Source organism: Leucoraja erinacea, chromosome 32 (genome assembly GCF_028641065.1).
Source record: "Leucoraja erinacea ecotype New England chromosome 32, Leri_hhj_1, whole genome shotgun sequence".
NCBI classification, from domain to species: domain Eukaryota; kingdom Metazoa; phylum Chordata; class Chondrichthyes; order Rajiformes; family Rajidae; genus Leucoraja; species Leucoraja erinaceus.
Window position 1 is genome coordinate 26,360,954 of NC_073408.1, and position 19,996 is coordinate 26,380,949.

Below are 19,996 nucleotides of genomic sequence, written 5' to 3' on the forward strand. Positions count from 1 at the left end.
TATGTTAAAGGAGCATGCACTGATCTACAGGTTGCACGCAACAAAAGATTTTCACTGTACCTTGGTACACCTGACAATAAACTAAACTAAACTAATCAGCCCTAGTCTGTCTAAATGCCTGTATAACCTATCCCTCAGAACACTCTCAAATAACTTTCCAACTACAGATGTTAAGCTCACTGGCTTATACAGTAGTTCCCAGCATTTTCCTTGCAGCCGTTCTTGAATAAAGGTACATTTGCCACCCTGCAGTCTTCTGGCACCTCTCCTGTAGTTAAAGATGTTTCGTAAATTTTAACCAGGGCTCCCACAATTTACTCCCTGGTTTCCCGCAATGTCCTCGGATATATCTGACCAGGCCCTTGAGATTTGTCTAGCTTCGTACATGATAGTACCTTCAGCACCTCTTTGATGGTAACACTGACTGCTCCCAAGACACTTCCATTGACTGCCCCATGTTCCTCCATCCTTCTGTCTTTCTCCTCGGTAAATACAGAGGACCTTGACCTGTGGCTCCACACAGAGGCGACCACTTTGGTTCCTAAAGGGTCCCACTCTCTCTCTAGTTACCCTTTCCGCCCTTATGTATTTATAAAAACTCTTGGGATTATCCTTAATGCAACCCGCCAGAGCTATCCCCTGGCCCCTTTTTGCCCTTCTGATCTCCTTTTTCAGTTTACTCCTTAGCTCCCGAAACTCTGCCAGGGATGCACTTGAACCCAGCTGTCTATACCTGTCCCATGCATCCTTCTTGTTTTTGACCAATGCCTCAATTTCCCTCGTCAGCCAAGCCTCCTTACGTTTACCTGCTTTGCCCTTCACTCTAACGGGGACGTACATACCCTGAGCTTTTGTCAGCACACTTTTTAAAACATCCCACTTGGCTGATGTTCCTTTCTCCTCAAATAACCTGTTCCAGTCATCTTGAGTGAGACCTTCTCTCATACCCTCAAAGTTGGACTTGCCTCAATTGAGCATTTTAACACGTTGGCCCTCTCTGCCCCTATCCATAACTATATAAACCTAATCGATCTGTGGTCACTGGTCTCCTCCACCAACACTTCATTCACTTGCTCTTCCCAGTTTCATGCGGACCGTGTCTTACTTGGTTCATTTTGTGTTGGAAGGGCTCGCAGGGAGAAGTTGCTACAGTTCCCGCTGCTCCAGCGTTACCTCGCCTGCAAGAATGGGTCGTATTACTACGTGTGCATGTACTACATGCGGCAGCTGCTCCTGCTGCTGTTCATTGCGGCCGCATGCCTCTACCTCATCTACTGCCACCTGCCCGTGTTTTTCCAGGACCAGTTCAGTTGCTCCATTAAATCGGGACTGCTGACCAGTGACCCTGATGTTCCCGCTGTGATTCAGTGCAAACTGACCTCGCTGACTATATTCAAGATGATCAGTGTGGTCAACGGCACTGTTTACGTCCTCTTGGTGCCCATGATCATTCACAGCCTTCTGCAGCTCTGTTCCTGGGACAAGCAGTTTCTGGCCGTGTACCAGATGTTGCCAGCCTTTGACCTGGTCAGTAAGAAGATGCTGGGCTGCGCCCTGAACGACCTCAACGTCATCCTCCATTTCCTGCGTGCAAACATCGGGCAGCTGCAGTCCTTCAGTCGCCTGTCAGTGCTGTGTGTTGGCAAGGACGTGAGGGCAGGAGGCAAGGGCCAGACGCTGGTCGACATGATGGCCCTCCTTGTGGGTCTGGAAACCACTGAGGATGGCGGCTGCACCCAGGCTGCTGGGCCAGGTGGGTCCACGGCAGCCCAGCAACACAAGTACTTAGATACTCAGGGTAAGTGTTACCATCCCACCTGTCTCCCACACTAAAATACCGCTACCAAAACTAACCTGCTACACTCAGCTAATAGCAATTGTATTAGTCATCTGCCAATAATACTTGTACATTTAGTTTAGTTTAATGTAGTTTAGAGATACAGCATGAAAACAGGCCCTTAGGCCCACCGAGTCCGCGCCGACCAGCGATCCCAGCATATTAACACTATTCTACACACACTGGGGACAATTTACAATTATACCAAGCCGATTAACCTGCAAACCCGTACATCTTTGGAGTGTGAGAGGAAACCAAAGTTCTCGGAGAAAACCCGCGCAGGTTCACGGGGAGAACGTATAAACTCCGTACAGACCGTACCCGTAGTCGGGATTAAACCCGGGTCACCGGCACTGCATTCACGGTAAGGCAGCAACTCTACTGCTGTGCCACCCATGTTACACTACCAGAATATTTACATGTGAACTGCACTCTACATTACAACGTGCACACATTTGGGAGTTTTGAATCGGACCAGTTAGCCCTGTTGTGCACACAATGTTAACATTTCTTCCACAATCCGTCCCCTCCCCCTTTTCCACCGATATCCCTTCCTCGGGCTTCACCTTTCACGACTCTTCTCTTTATCTCACAGCCTTTCGTCTCTTTATCATCTCCGGCCTTTGTCCACGAATCTGCCAATCAAACCCCTCTCACCTGTATCCACCTATCACTTACCAGGCTTTGTCCTGCCCCCACCTCTCTTCCAGCTTCCTCTCCCCTATTACAATCAATTAAAAGAAAGGTTGAACCAAAACATATTAGCCATATTCTCCAGAGATGCTGCCTGACTCGCTGAGTTACTCCAGCATGTTGTGTCTACCCTCAGCTCCAATGACCAGGACCTTGGCAACCGCCACCCACCAGAGCACCTTTCTCCTGAATTTCCTTGGCCAGTAAACGTTCCTTGCCTGATGCCACTGGAACCCAGTCTGTGTGTATAAATGTTTCCTGACTCCTCTGTTGAACGATCTGGCACTAAATGTCAGGCTTGGAATCTACAATTAGTGAAAATAACTTCTTTCTTCCCAATCATTTCCTCTATAAAGCCTTTAATTATCTCACCTCGTGACCTTCTAATTTCTAAAGCGTACAACCCTATTTTTTGCAATGGCTCCTCTTAATTTATCCACATTATACTGCATCTGGCATGCATTTGCCCACTTACCCAAGATACAAGATACAAGATACAAGATACAAGATACAATTTAATTGTCATTTGGACCCCTTGAGGTCCAAACGAAATGCCGTTTCTGCAGCCATACATTACAAACAAATAGACCCAAGACACAACATAATTTACATAAACATCCATCACATTGCTGTGATGGAAGGCCAAAAACACTTATCTCTCCACCCCCCCGATGCCAGAGTCAAAGTCAAAGCCCCCGGCTGGCGATGGCAATTGTCCCGCGGCCATTAAAGCCACGCCGGGTGGTGCGAGGTCGCACACCGGGTCTTGATGTTAGAGCCCCCGGCGTGCGCTCGCAGAGTCCCGCGGCCATTCCAAGCCGCGCGGAGCGGTGATGTTAGGCCCCGCTCCAGGAGCTCTTCAGCCTATCCAAGTCACCTTGCAGCCTCCTAGCATCCTCCTCACAGCTAACAGTGCCCCCCAGCTTCGTGTCATCTGCAAACCTGGAGATGTTGCATTCAATTCCCTCGTCTACATCAATAATATATATTGTAAATAGCTGGGGTCCCAGCGCTGAGCCTTGCGATACCCCATTAGTCACTGCCTGCCATTGTGAAAAGGATCTGTTTACTTCTACTCTTTGCTTCCTGTCTGCCAGCCAGTTCTCTATTCACATCAATACTGAACCCCCAATACTGTGTGCTTTAAGTTTGTATATTAATCTCTTATGTGGGACCTTGTCGAAAGCCTTCTGAAAGTGCAGATATAACACATCCACTGGTTCTCCCTTATCCACTCTACTAGTTACATCCTCGAAAAATTCTATAAGATTCGTCAGACATGATTTCCCTTTCATAAATCCATGCTGACTTTGTCCAATGATTTCACTACTTTCCAAATGTGCTGCTATCCCATTTTTAATAACTGACTAGCAGTTTCCCCACTACCGATGATAGACTAACTGGTCTGTAATTCCCCGTTTTCTCTCTCCCTCCCTTTTTAAAAAGTGGGTTTACGTTAGGTCCCTCCAATCCTCAGGAACTACTCCAGAATCTAAAGAGTTTTGAAAAATTATCACTAATGCATCCACTATTTCTGGGGCTACTTCCTTAGGTACTCCTTAGATGCAGCATATCTGGCCCTGAGGATTTAACGGCCTTTAATCCATTCAATTTACTTAACACCACTTCCCGGCTAACCTGGATTTCACTCAGTTCCTCCATCTCATTTGACCCCGGTCCCCTGCCATTTCCGGAAGATTATTTAAGTCTTCCTTGGTGAAGACAGAACCATATAACTATATAACAATTACAGCATGGAAACAGGCCATCTTGACCCTTCTAGTCCGTGCCGAACACGTATTCTCCCCTAGTCCCATATACCTGCGCTCAGACCATAACGCTCCATTCCTTTCCCGTCCATATAACTATCCAATTTATTTTTAAATGATAAAAACGAACCTGCCTCCACCACCTTCACTGGAAGTTCATTCCACACAGCCACCACTCTCTGAGTAAAGAAGTTCCCCCTCATGTTACCCCTAAACTTCTGTCCCTTAATTCTCAAATCATGTCCTCTTGTTTGAATCTTCCCTACTCTCAGTGGGAAAAGCTTATCCACGTCTATCCCTCTCATCATTTTAAAGACCTCTATCAAGTCCCCCCCTTAACCTTCTGCGCTCCAAACAATAAAGTCCTAACTTGTTCAACCTTTCTCTGTAACTTAGTTGCTGAAACCCAGGCAACATTCTAGTAAATCTCCTCTGTACTCTATTTTGTTGACATCCTTCCTATAATTAGGCGACCAAAATTGTACACCATACTCCAGAATTGGCCTCACCAATGCTATGTACAATTTTAACATTACATCCCAACTTCTATACTCAATGCTCTGATTTATAAAGGCCAGAACACCAAAAGCTTTCTTTACCACCCTATCTACATGAGATTCCACTTTCAGGGAACTGTGCACCGTTATTCCCAGATCCCTCTGTTCACCTGCATTCTTCAATTCCCTACCATTTACCACGTACGTCCTATTTTGATTTGTCCTGCCAAGATGTAGCACTTCACACTTATCAGCATTAAACTCCATCTGCCATCTTTCAGCCCAGTCTTCCAACTCGCATAAATCTCTCTGTAGACTTTGAAAATCGACTTCATTATCTACAACCCCACCTATCTCAGTATCATCTGCATACTTACTAATCCAATTTACCACACCATCATCCAGATCATTGATGTACATGACAAACAACAGTGGACCCAACACAGATCCCTGTGGCACCCCACTAGTCACTGGCCTCCAACCTGACAAACAACCATCCACCATTACTCTCTGGCATCTCCCATTCAGCCACTGTTGAATCCATCTTGCTACTCCACCATTAATACCCAACAATTGAACCTTCTTAACCAACCTTCCGTAAGGAACCAGCTTTTTTGTGTATGTCAAAGGCCTTACTGAAGTCCATATATACAACATCCACTGCTTTACCCTCATCAATTTCCCGAGTAACCTCTTAAAAAAAATTCAAGAAGATTAGTCAAACATGACCTTCCAGGCACAAATCCATGTTGACTGTTCCTAATCAGACCCTATTTATCCAGATGCTTATATATATTATCTCTAAGTATCCTTTCCATTAATTTGCCCACCACTGACGTCAAACTAACAGGTCTATAATTGCTAGGTTTACTCTTAGACCCCTTTTTAAACAATGGAACAACATGCGTAGTATGCCAATCCTCCGGCACTATTCCCGTTTCTAATGACATTTGAAATATTTCTGTCATAGCCCCTGCTATTTCTACACTAACTTCCCTCAATGTCCTAGGGAATATCATGTCCAGACCTGGAGACTTATCCACTTTTATATTTCTCAAAAGTGTCAGTACTTCCTCTTCTTTGAATCTCATAGTTTCCATAGCTACTCTACTTGTTTCCCTTACCTCACATAATTCAATATCCTTCTCCTTGGTGAATACCAAAGAAAAGAAATTGTTCAATATCTTCCCCCATCTCTTTTGGCTCTGCAGATAGCTGTCCACTCTGACTCTCTAATGGACCAATTTTATCCCGCGTTATCCTTTTGCTATTAATATAGCTGTAGAAACCCTTTAGATTTACTTTCACCTTACTTGCCAAAGCAACCTCATATCTTTTAGCTTTTCTAATTTCTTTCTTAAGATTCTTTTTACATTCTTTATACTCCTCAAGCACCTCATTTACTCCATGCTGCCTGTAATTATTGTAGATTTCTCTCTTTTTCCGAACCGTGTCCAATTTCCCTTGAAAACCATGGCTCTTTCCAATTTTTGCTATTTCCTTTCAACCGAACAGGGACATAAAGATTCTGTACTCTTAAAATTCCACCTTTAAATGTCCTCCATTTCTCTTCCACATCTTTCCCATAAAACAAACTGTCCCAATTTACTCCTTTTAAATCCTTTCGCATCTCCTCAAAGTTAGCCTTTCTCCAATCAAAAATCTCAACCCTAGGTCCAGTTCTGACCCTCTCCATAATTATATTGAAACTAATGGTATTGTGATCACTGGTCCCGAACTGTTCCCCAACGCATACCTCTGCCACCTGACCCGTCTCATTTCCTAACAGGAGGTCCAGCACCGCCCCTTCTCTAGTAGGTACTTTTATGTATTGCTGCAAAAAACTATCCTGCACACATTTTACAAACTCCAACCCATCCTGCCCATTTACAGAATGTGTTTCCCAGTCTATGTGTGGAAAATTGTAATCTCCCACAATCACTACCTTGTGCTTACTACTAATATCTGCAATCTCCTTACATATTTGCTCTTCCAATTCTCGCTCCCCATTTGGCGGTCTAAAGTGTTGCTACCCCTTTCCCATTTCTCAGTTCCACCCAAATAGTCTCCCTTGACGAGCCCTCTAATCTATCCTGCCAAAGCACTGCTGTGATATCTTCCCTGATAAGCAATGCAACACCTCCACCTCTTGCCCCTCCAATTCTATCACACCTGAAGCAACAAAATCCTGGTAGTTATTCAATTGGTCTGCCATGTCCTTGTTCCCCATGATCAATTCACTTGTTTCTGACTGCAATGGACCTACATTTGTTTTAACTAATCCTTTTTTCTTCGCATATCTATAAAAACTTTGCAGTCAGTTTTTATGTTCCCTGCCAGTTTTCTTTCATAATCTATTTTCCCTTTCCTAATTAAGCCCTTTATCCTCCTCTGCCATTGGACTGTGAATTTCTCCCAGTCCTATGGTAGGCTGCTTTTTCTGGCTAATTTGTATGCTTCATCTTTTGTTTTGATACTATCCCGGTTTTCCTTGTTATCCATGGATGCACTACCTTCCCTGATTTATTATTTTGCCAAACTGGGATGAACAATTGTTGTAGTTCATCCATGCAGCCTTTAAATGCCTTCCATTGCATATCCACCGTCAACCCTTTAAGAATCTATTGCCAGTCTATCTTGGCCAATTCACGTCTCATACCCTCAAAGTTACCTTTCTTTAAGTTCAGAACCCTTGTTTCTGAATTAATTATGTCACTCTCCATCCTAATGAAGAACTCAACCATATTATGGTCACTCTTGCCCAAGGGGCCACGCACAACAAGACTGCTAACTAACCCTTCCTCATTACTCAATACCCAGTCTAGAATAGCCTGCTCTCTCGTTGGTTCCTCTACATGTTGGTTTAGAAAACTATCCCGCATACATTCCAAGAAATCCTCTTCCTCAGCACCCCTGCCAATTTGATTCACCCAATCTATATGTAGATTGAATTCACCCATTATAACTGTTTTACCTTTGTTGCACGCATTTCTAATTTCCTGTTTGATGCCATCCCCAACTCCACTACTATGTTAGGTGGCCTGTACACAACTCCCACTAGCGTTTTCTGCCCCTTAGTGTTTTGCAGCTCTACCCATATCGATTCCACATCCTCCAAGCTAATGTCCTTCCTTTCTATTGCATTAATCTCCTCTCTAACCAGTAACGCCACCCCACCTCCTTTTCCTTTCTGTCTATCCCTCCTGAATATTGAATATCCCTGGATGTTGAGCTCCCAGCCTTGGTCACTCAGGAGCCATGTCTCCGTGATCCCAACTACATCATAGTCATTAATAGCTATCTGCACATTCAACTCATCCACGTTATTGCGAATGCTCCTTGCATTGAGACATAAAGCCTTCAGGCTTGTTTTTACAACACTCTTACCCCTTATACAATTATGTTGAAAAATGGCCCTTTTTGATTTTTGCCCTGGTTTTGTCTGCCTGCCACTTCTCCTTTTCACCTTGCTACCTATTGCTTCTACCCTCATTTTACACCCCTCTGTCTCTACGCTCACACATTTAAGAAACCGACCACCTCTTATTCTATGTTTATTATCTTTTTCTTCTTTCCCTCCTACGTGTTGGGTCTGGGTGCTTCCTTTCTCTGACTCCTGCCTCACACACTGTCTACTAGCTTTCTCTATTTGAGCCCCTCCCCCCAACCGTTCTAGTTTAAAGTCTCCCCAGTAGCCTTTGCAAATCTCCCTGCCAGGATATTGGTCCCCCTCGGGTTCAAGTGCAACCCGTCCTTTTTGTACAGGTCGCACCTTCCCCAAAAGAGGTTCCAATGATCCAGAAACTTGAATCCCTTTTATTTTTTAGTATGTTAAAAGTTCGTTTGGAGGTCTAATCTTTTTTATGTGGGGGGGGAACGATTTTTCTCAGTCCCTACCTGGTTGGAGGTGCGGATTTTCTCTGGGCCTTATCTTCGCCCCTTCCTCGCGGCCTACCACCGGGACTGGAGCGGCGTTTCCTGCCAGGACCGGCCAGAACTTCGGCTTCGGCGGAGTGCTGGGCCGCCATTTTGGGGCGGGCGATGCCTTGCCCGGGTCGTTGTGCGGTGGGCTCCGGTGTGCTGAGACCGCCGATTCCCAACATCGCGGAGCTGTGGTTGCAGAACTTCCAGCCACGGCGGAGCTGACTCTGAACACCACGGAGCCTGGGATCTCTCGCCGAGAATGCCAGAGACGGAGCACCAACCTGTGAGGCCTGTGCACTTCGAGAGCCGCAGTCTCTGGCAGCAAGCGTCCGTTCCAGACGCTCCTAGTCACTGAAGAGTGTTCTCCTGACGCCGAAGCCCCAACATCCGGCAAGAGGGCCCGTACATCGGGCCACCGTTGCGGCGACTGCAGAGGCCTCAATAGACCCGACCATGGGTGAACAAGGGGAAGAGGATTGGACTTTGTGCCTTCCCTCACAGTGGTAACCATTGTGGGGGGATGTTTTTGTTTTATGTTCAATTCTTTTATTGGTGTGCTGCAAGTAATCTGAATTTCCCTGAGGGGATTAATAAAGTATCTATCTATCTATCTATCTATCTATCTATCTATCTATCTATCTATCTAATTTATTGTTTGACGTTTAGGGAGCAGTCGTTAATCTACACTGCACTCTCTCCAAGGTTAGTATTTGCTGCCAATGGTGCAGAGGCCAGAACAGCTGCCAGTGCCCTTGGTGACTGTAAACCGCTCTTTGTGGAGATGCAGCACCATTACTACAACCTTGTATTCCAAGTCTCCCAACATAAAGACAGTGTTCTGCCAGTCTTCTTGGTTATTTTTAGTGCCTGTACCTACAGCCCTTTTGAACTTTGGAGGGGGAAACATTCATAGTCATAGTATGAAACTGGCCCTTCAGCTAAACTCGTCCATGCAGACCAAAATGCCCCACCTACGTTAATCCCATTTCCCCATGAAGCCTTTCCTATTCATGCACATGTCCAAGTGTCTTCAGAATGCTGCTATTGGCTCATTTGCCGTCTTGTACAGCTTGTTCCATATATCCACCTGTGCAGGAAAAGTTGACCTCAGGATCCAAATAAATTAGTTCAGTTTAGTTTATTGTCACATGCCACTAGGAACAGTGAAAAGCTTTTGTGTACGCTAACCAGTCAGCGGAAAGACAATCAAACCATTTACAGTGTATAGATACATGATAAGGGAATAACGTTTAGCGCAAGGTAAAGTCAGTAAAGTCCAATCAACGATAGACCGAGGGTCACCAATGAGATAAATAGTAGTTCAGCACTGCTCTCTGGTTGTGGTAGGATGGTTCAGTTGTCTGATAACAGCTGGGAAGAAACTGTCTCTGAATCTTCCCCAAAATTATTCCTGAATCCCCAAATCTTCCTCCTTTCACTTTAAATCTACGCCCTCTGGTTTTTGATTCCCCTACCCTGAGAAAACAACTCTGTACATTAATTCTATCTATTCCCCACATAATTTTATACATCTTTATAATATCACCCCTTAGCCTCCTATGCTCTGGAACAAAATCCTAGCCTGCCTAACCTCTTTCAAAGGCTCAGGTCCTCAAGTCCTGTCAAACTCCTTGTAAATCTTCTCTGCACCCTGTCCAGCTCCACTCTCTCCATTGTACAGTTTGGATTGAAACCTTTCATCTGAAATTCTCCTAAGTAGGAGATTCTCATCCACCACCCACAAATGCCCTCAGTTTGTTACACACATCACCCCTACACCAGCAACATTACACACACCCTGGTCAATGTCTGAAAGAAAATCATCATATTTGCAACGTTGGTGTCATATCTGACCCATTGATAACCGTTGAACCACATGACTGAAGACGCTTCAACCTCCATAACATTGTCTATGATTCTGCCTCAGCTCAGCAGCTGCTACATCCCTCATTCATGCTGCTGTTCTGATTAGATGATAATTACATGTATGTCCCATTTATCTATTCAGGCTGATCTTTGTTATCTCCCTTCAATGCTTCTGCTTTAAAATTCCCATCAATATTATCTAATCCATTGAAACTTCCAACCCCTTTTTTTCCTTCAATGCAGTCATCTGAACTCTTCTAAACTTGGCAATTTAAAAAAGTAGGGACAAAGGACATTTATTGTCACGTACACCAAATGGTGTAGTGAAATTTGTCTTGCCATGCACCACACAGATAAAGATTAGACATAACATTAAAGAGATTTAACAATAAACATAAAAACATCCCCCCACAATGATTCCCACTGTGGGGGGAGGCACAAAGTCCAGTCCCCATCCCCAGTTCACCCATAGTCGGGCCTATTGAGGCCTTTGCAGTCGCCTCTACGGAAGCCCGATGTTCCAGGCCGTTCCCGCCGGGTGATGGAGCTCCGGCGTCGGGAGAATCCTCACAGCAGCTTGGGCCACCTGGAACAGCCGCTTCCGTACTGGAAGCCGCGGAGCTCCACAACTGGCGATTTCGGCGAGAGATCCCAGGCTCCCCGATGTTTAAGTTTAGCGCCGCCACCCGCAGCTGGCTGCTCCACAGACCCGCAACTCCGCGATGTTTTTCTCGCCGGTCTTCAGCTCATCGGAGCTCCAGCGCGGCGGTCTTCAGCTCCGCGATAGCGCTCCAGCGCTGTGCCACCGCCGAAGCCGAGGTTCTGGGTGGTCCCCTAAGGAAACGCCGCTCATGGCCCGCTGGTAGGCCACTGGTCGACGGTGCAGCCCAGAGAAAAGCTGCCTCTCCGACCAAGTAGGGACCCTGAAAAGTAGTCCCCCCCCCCCCCCCCCACATAAAAAAGGCTAGAACTCCTAAAAACAAAACACTCAACTAACTAGTTCATGGCTGATCCACTCCTGACTCTTCCCCCTTATCCCGTGCTTTAAATGTTGGCCACTTTCTGCTTTGAATATCTTCAACTCCTGTTCCACAGTTCTCTGGTGGAACAGTGCCTCAGCGATAAAGTTGCTGCCTTACAGTGCCAGACACCCGGGTTGGATCATATCTACGGGTGCTCTCTGTACGGAGTTTCCACATTCTCTCCGTGACCGCGTGGGTTTTCTCTGGGTGCTCTGGTTTCCTCCCACATTCCAAAGATGTGCAGGTCTGTAGTTTAACTGGCTTCTGTAAATTGCCCCCTAGTGTGTAGGATAATGCTAGTGTACGGGCGATCACTGATCGGTGCAGAATCGGTGGGCCGAAGGGCTTCTTTCCATGTTGTATTTCGAAACTAAGCTTAACTAAAAATTCCATCAGAGAATAAATTCCTCCTCATCTCTGTCAACCATGGTGAAACCATAATCTGTGGAACTATGCCTACAGTTTTAGGTAACCACATCAATCCTTTGCAGATCATCTTTCATTCCTCTGTTTTCCAATGACTACAGGGACAACCTTGCTTCATACAGTGGCTTGCAAAAGTATTCATACCCCTTGAACTTTTCCACATTTTGTCACGTTACAACCACAAACGTAAATGTATTTTATTGGGATTTTATGTGATAGACCAACACAAAGTGCCGCATAATTGTGAAGTGGAAGGAAAATGATACATGGTTTTCAAATTTTTTTACAAATAAAAAACTGAAAAGTGTGGCGTGCAAAAGTCTTCAGCCCCCTTTACTCTGATACCCCTAAATAAAATCCAGTGCAACCAATTGCCTTCAGAAGTCACCTAATTAGTAAATAGAGTCCACTTGTGTAATCTCAGTATAAATACAGGTTCTGTGAAGGCCTCAGAGGTTTGTTAGAGAACATTAGTGAACAACCAGCATCGTGAAGCCCAAGGTACACAGCAGACAGGTTAGGGATAAAGTTGTGGAGAGGTTTAAACTAGGGTTAGGTTATAAAAAAAATCCCAAGTTTTGAACATCTCATGGAGCACTGTTCAATCCATCATCCGAAAATGGAAAGAGTATGGCACAACTGCAAACCTACCAAGACATGGCCGTCCACCTAAACTGACAGGCCGGGCAAGGAGAGCATTAATCAGAGAAGCAGCCAAGGTAACTCTGGAGGAGCTGCAGAGATCCACAACTCAGGTGGGAGAATCTGTCCACAGGCCAAATATTAGTCGTGCACTCCACAAATCGGGCCTTTATGGAAGAATGGCAAGAAGAAAGCCATAGTTGAAAAAAAGCCATAAGAAGTCCCGTTTGCAGTTTGCCACAAGCCATGTGGGGGACACAGCAAAGATGTGGAGGAAGGTGCTCTGGTCAGACGAGACCAAAATTGAAGTTTTTAGCCTAAATGCAAAACGCTATGTGTGGCGGAAAACTAACACTGCACATGACCTTGAACACACCATCCCCACTGTGAAACATGGTGGTGGCAGCATCATGCTGTGGGGATGCTTTTCTTCAGCAGGGACAGGGAAGCTGGTCAGAGTTGATGGGAAGATGGATGGAGCCAAATACAGGGCAATCTTGGAAGAAAACCTGTTAGAGTCTGCAAAAGACTTGAGACTGGGGCGGAGGTTCACCTTCCAGCAGGACAACGACCCTAAACATACATCCAGAGCTACAATGGAATGGTTTAGATCAAAGCATATTCATGTGTTAGAATGGCCCTGTCAATGTCCAGACCTAAATCCAATTGAGAATCTCTGGCAAGACTTGAAAATTGCTGTTCAGTGACGGTCTCCATCCAATCTGACTGAGCTTGAGCTATTTTGCAAAGAAGAATGTGCAAAAATGTCAGTCTCTAGATGTGCAAAGCTGGTAGAGACATACCCCAAAAGACTTGCAGCTGTAATTGCAGCGAAAGGTGGTTCTACAAAGTATTGACTCAGGGGGGCTGAATACTTTTGCACGCCACACTTTTCAGTTTTTGATTGGTAAGAAAATTTGAAAACCATGTATCATTTTCCTTCCACTTCACAATTATGCGGCACTTTGTGTTGGTCTATCACATAAAATCCCAATAAAACACATTTACGTTTGTGGTTGTAACGTGACAAATGTGGAAAAGTTCAAGGTGTGTGAATACTTTTGCAAGCCACTGTATATCAACCCCTTTGATTCAATAATAAATCTATCCTTGTGTTGCCCACAATGTGTGTATAATTCTTTAAATGTGTAGACCAACACCATACACAGTACACTAGGTTTAATCTCAGCGTAGGTACACATAGGTATAAGCTCCCTATAAAGATTCATCAAAATGTCCCTACATTTATACTCCTGACAATAAAGGTAAATAGATCAGTACCCTTCACAATTACTTGTACCTGTCTGCCCACCAATATCCTTTTGTAGGCTTTTTAGATTCTGCTCACAACTTGAGAAAACCCATCACCTTTGTAACAGCAAACCTGGCTACATTACATTAGGTCCCTTCAAACAGGTCATTAATATAGATACTGTGATCCTACAATTGATTCCTATGGCACTCAACTAAAGTTACTGATTGCCAATCTGAAAACAAGACATTGAACTCAGCTGTTTTGTGTATACTGATCAATCCCCCATCCACGTTCATGTCCCCATTCCCCATGTGGGCCTATTTTGTGCCTAGGGTTTTTTAGTGACATCTACTCATTCATTCCCCCTTTGTCCACCGTGTTCGTTATGCTTCCAAACCACTTCAATAAATTCTTCAAACATCATTCCCCTTTTGTAAAACTATGTTGCCTCTGGTTGAATGTCTCGTGAAAAGGTAGACAGTCAGAATCACTTTTCCCAGGTAGAAATGTCAAAGACTAGAGGGGACAGCTTTATGGGGAGAGGGGTAAAACTTAAAGAGGCAAGTCTGGGGCAAGTTTTTTTACAGAGGATGGTGGGGGCTTGAACACGCGGCCAGGGGTGGTGATGGAGGCAGATACAATAATGGCTTTAAATGGGCTTTCACATAGACACAAGGATATGCTGGGAATGGAATGACATGGATCACCTGCAGGCAGAGGAGATCAGTTTGGCATCATGTTTGGCATGGACATTGTGGGCCAAAGCGCCTGTTTCTGTGCTGTGCATTGTTCTATGTTCTATAATTTTCGTAAGGCCCTTACATGAAGGATTACCTTCAACATAATGGACTCCATCATTTCACAATGACAGATGAGAGGCCTGTTGTCTTCTGCATTCCATTTGTCTCCTTTCTTGAACTATGTCTCCTCATCAACTGAAAAGTCATGAGACTAAAGCATCAATTCTGCTTCTCTCAGCACAGCCTGACCTATTTCGATCACGTCGTGTTTTTTATTTCAAATTACCAGTATATGTGACTTTTTGGATTTCTTGGTCTAACATGTAACCCAACTAAACCACTCACACCTGACACACTGGCTACCCAATAGAGTACTACCTGCCCCTCTCTATCCAGCCCCTTTCACCCCTCTCCTGCCCCTCTCCTGTCTCTGTCCTGGACACTGAGAGCCTGGCTCACTTTAATGGCACACGTAAGAGGTGTCGGATGAATTGTATTTAAACATTATTTTTTAACCCGTGTCTCTCATTCTCCTCCAGGCCACTTTCACACAAGAGAAGACTGGAGCTGCACTGGGCCACAGGGCTCCTCAAGTTGCTGAGGGAACAACAGCGACAACCAGGGATCAGACACAACAATCTATAGCATTACTTCTCAAAAATTGATTTGTAATAAAACTATTAAAGCCAGTCCACATAACATGTATTTAAAGAATTATTCTAATATAAGAAATAATACAAGATGGTTATACTTATTAACTTTATTTAGCTACCTCTGTCTCACGGTGCGAGTTGAACCACGAGGTACCCCGAGTTTAAAACAAATTTAACTCGTGGTAATAACGTACGATTATCGTAGCTGTAACGTCGGAACTCGTGGACGCAACTTAGCGACTCGTGGCGCTAAAGGCAGGTTCCCGTGAAACTTGGTAACTCTTGGAAAAATTCAAACATGTTTTAAAGTTTTCCACAAGTAAAATGTACAGCTGAAGTTAAAAATTGAAACATTTAAACTTGTTTTAAGAACATAGTGGCCCGTGCGTTTACCTTAGTGTCTCGTGAGTCTACCGTGGGAACTCTAACTCAGCGGGCAGGCAGCATTAGCGTTCACAGAGCGGAATCTTTTGAAGAATATCTGGGTGCGAGGATTGACCGGATCGGAAAATTTAGCGAGAGCCCAGTGCAATTAGCCATCTGGTTAGACAAGACCAGCCTTAAACAAGAGGACATAACTTCAGAATTAAGGGACAGAAGTTTAGGGGTAATATGAGGGGGAACTTCTTTACTCAGAGAGTAGTAGCGGTGTGGAATGAGCTTCCAGTGGAAGTGGTGGAGGCAGGTTCATTGGTATCATTTAAAAATAAATTGGATAGGCATATGGATGAGAAGGGAATGGAGGGTTATGGTATGAGTGCAGGCAGGTGGGACTAAGGGGAAAAATATTTGTTCGGCACGGACTTGTAGGGCCGAGATGGCCTGTTTCCGTGCTGTAATTGTTATATGGTTATATGGTTATAAACCTAATGAGAAAGCTAAGCTTGCTAAAGAGTTTGTGATATATCTATTTTATCCTTTAATCTTGGACGAGGTTTAGCAAAACACGTCGCCAAGTTTGGATGACATTTCCAGAAAGTTTGTCAAAGATATATTACATCTTCCAATTAGTGTTGGTGATGGTTTATTGCCCTGCACAGTTCGTAATTGGGCTTTGATATCCCTAAATTGTTCATTGTTACGATTATTAGAAAGTACTCCAGCACTAATAGTGTGGCTTCCATGTTTCACGCTTGCAATATGATCCGCCGTTTTAAGTTGCGATCGGAATCAGAGGTAAAATGTAATAAAAAACTTCCTGCTCTTAGTATAAAGTTCAAATTGAACCAAATGTTTCTCCCTCATACGTTAGGGTGAGTTTGACGAGTATTATCCGTTACAATGTCATTCTTCAACCCAATTTACAGCCTTTATTTATGTACGACGATTCCCTGTGGGTAAGTTGAAACTTTGTTTTTGTTTATTAATCTGCAGAGTACCAAGTCGCAGATAGACAACATAAGATGGAGTAACTCAGCGGGCCGGGCCAGGCAGCAGCTCTGGAGAGAAGGAATAGGTGATGTTTTGGATCGAGACCCTTCTTGTCCTTTTCTCGTCCTTGTCCCACTGAGTTACTCCGGCTTTTTCTCTCTCCTCGTGGGTTTAAACCAGCATCTGCAGTTCCTTCCCACACGCTTCAACGCTACAGGAGAGCCTGGTGTGGGGACTCGACCCAGTGGAGGGACGGCCGCTTCTTACTCAGGCTTCAGGAAGCCAGTACAATGGAGAGGTACGAGGCTGCCATGGTGCTTGGAGCACTCGGGAATGCCATGGGCTATTATAACGTTACGGGTTACGGGTGAAACAAAGCTGGATTCAAGCTGACGGAGTCTGAGCAGAGATAGACATAATGGTTTTAAAACCATTTCAGTGGAGGGCTCCATTCGATACATTCATGCACATGGTGACCCCCGAAGCTTTGGTTTGTGGTGAGTTTTCTATTCTCGAGTCCTATTCTTTATTGTTTGTGTATGACTCCAGTTTGTCCCATGGTATTGTTATCCATCTTGCTTGCTTTACACACTGCCCGCCCGCCAACACGCTTCATTCACACGAATACATGACACACATAATCCTCATGTGTTGTAAACTATGCTGGCACTAAAGTAGAAATAAACGCTTCGGGTATCACTGCTCCAGTGCTGCCCACCTCTTGCTTCGGGCGACTCTCTAACAACTTGTTTTTCAGACCGGATGCTTGTAATGAATGGTGTGTCACAGGGAATGGTGCTGGGTTCACTGTTCCTCGTCAAATATATTAATAATTTGGATGCATTTGGTGTGGCTAGTAGGTTTTTTGGATGACACTCAAATTGCTGATATAGTGGACAGTGAAGAACGTTATCTAAGATTGCTACGGGACTTTGATCAATTGGCCTAGAAATACCCGAAGGAAAGTGCTGCATTTTGGCAAGACAACCAGTGCAGGACCTACACATGGTAGGGCCCAGGAGGCAGTAGCAGAACAGAGATGCACGTACATAGTTCCATGATGTGGCAACACAGGTAGACAGAGTGGTGAAGGTGTTAAGCACATTTGCCTTTGTGGTCAGGGTTTTGAGTACAGGAGTAGGGACATCATGTTGCAGTTTACAGGGCAACAGGGAGCTTGAGTGGTGTCTGGCTGTGTCTCCATGATTAACATATAACCATATAACAATTACAGCACGGAAACAGGCCATCTCGGCCCTACAAGTCCGTGCCAAACAACTTTTTTTCCTTAGTCCCACCTGCCTGCACTCATACCATAACCCTCCATTCCCTTCTCATCCATATGCCTATCCAATTTATTTTTAAATGATACCAATGAACCTGCCTCCACCACTTCCACTGGAAGCTCATTCCACACCGCTACCACTCTCTGAGTAAAGAAGTTCCCCCTCATATTACCCCTAAACTTCTGTCCCTTAATTCTGAAGTCATGTCCTCTTGTTTGAATCTTCCCTATTCTCAAAGGGAAAAGCTTGTCCACATCAACTCTGTCTATCCCTCTCATCATTTTAAAGACCTCTATCAAGTTAACCTTAACCTTCTGCGCTCCAGAGAATAAAGACCTAACTTATTCAACCTATCTCTGTAACTTAGTTGTTGAAACCCAGGCAACATTCTAGTAAACCTCCTCTGTACTCTCTCTATTTTGTTGACATCCTTCCTATAATTGGGCGACCAAAATTGTACACCATACTCCAGATTTGGTCTCACCAATGCCTTGTACTATATGAGATTCCACCTTAAAGGAACTATGCACAGTTGCTGGGATCTTCTCCTGCAGGGTGCTACTGGGACTGCTGGGATCTTCTCCTGGGACTGCTGCCTCTGCCTCCTGGTCATTTGTTCTATATGTCAAGCAGCAAATGTCCACGTTTATGAGGATGTTGCCAGGACTCAAAGGCCTGAGCTATAGGGAGAGGTTGGGCACTGTGACTTTATTCCTTGCAGCGCAGGAACCTGAGGGGCGGTCGTGCAGAGGTGTATAAAATCATTTGGGGAATAGATGGGATAAATGCAGAGTATTTTCCCAGCGTAGTGGAATCAAGTGGATGATAGGTTTAAGGTGAGGGGGAAAGATTAATAGGAACCTGTGGGGCAACCATTTACACAGAGGGTGGTGGGCCTCTGGAACACACTGCCCAAGGTAGTAGTTGAGGCAGATATTATAACAACAATTAAAAGACATTAGGCCAGGTATATAGATTGGAAAGGTTGAGAGGGTTATGGGCCAAATGTTTTTACCTTAGATTTATGAACATGTTGGGCTGATGAGTCTTGTCCCTGTTTCTGGCAGCATGAAATTCAAGTTGAGTACCAGAACATAAGGATATAGGAGCAGGACAAGGCCACTTGGCCCCTCGAACCTGAGCTGTTATTCAATATTATCACAGCTTAGCTGACCCAGGCCTTGTTTCCTCTTCTACACCATTTCCCCCTGACCCTCAATTCCCACATATTTCAAGAAGGTACCCACATCCACTTTAAATAGCCCGCTGACCTGGTCTCCACAACGCCTTGGAACAGAGCATTCCAGACATTCACCACTCTGTGAGTCGTTCCTACAGGCCTCAATTTTAAATAACTATTACCTAACATACCTGTGGCTCCTTGTTTAAGAAACCCAATGATGGAAACATCTCATTGCCCACCTAGTGGCCCTCTGTGGATCCTATGTTTCAGCAAGATATCCCCTCATTTTTCTAAGCCCCAAAGAATATATATTTAATTCTTAAGTTGCTCACAATAGCATACGCATCTAGTCCCAGAAACTACCAGTGAACCACTTCTGGACTGCCTCAAATGCCAGTAGTTCCTTCCTTAAATAAGGGGACAACCTTGCCCAACCAACACTGGTCATGGTGCATCAGTAACCTGTACAATGTTAACAATATTGCCAACTCCAACCCTCTGGCAGTGAAGGGGGATGTGTAGTTCGCTTCCTGGCCATTTGCTGCTCCTGCCTTTGACCGTTTGCATTCCTCAGACATGGAAAAGTACTTTGTGCTGCTGCATCAGGATCACACACCCAGGGCAGAGTGCCGTCACTGCCTGTGGCTGAAACGCATTTGTTATCCACAAAGTGTGAATACGTTTCACCTGTGATTATGTTGAATTTCCGTAGCCTTCCCAGGAAGTGTGCTCTCTTGGCTGAGGCATCAATGTGGTTGGAGCAGGACAAGTTGGTGCCGATATTTACTTGTAGAAAGGTGAAACTCATTGACCACCTCCACCTCTGCCCCAT

General features: G+C 44.8%; 1 protein-coding gene across 1 annotated transcript in view; it reads left to right on the forward strand.

The window, feature by feature from the left end:
* The window catches only part of panx3 (pannexin 3), a 45,267-nt gene extending 29,634 nt beyond the window's left edge, over positions 1–15,633 (forward strand). Inside the window, exons 4-5 of the mRNA XM_055660942.1 lie at positions 1,128–1,798; positions 15,211–15,633. Coding sequence (XP_055516917.1) covers positions 1,128–1,798; positions 15,211–15,272 — 733 coding nt within the window. The 3' untranslated portion in view covers positions 15,273–15,633. The remainder of the gene's footprint in view (positions 1–1,127; positions 1,799–15,210) is intronic.
* Positions 15,634–19,996: the final 4,363 nt, after the last annotated feature.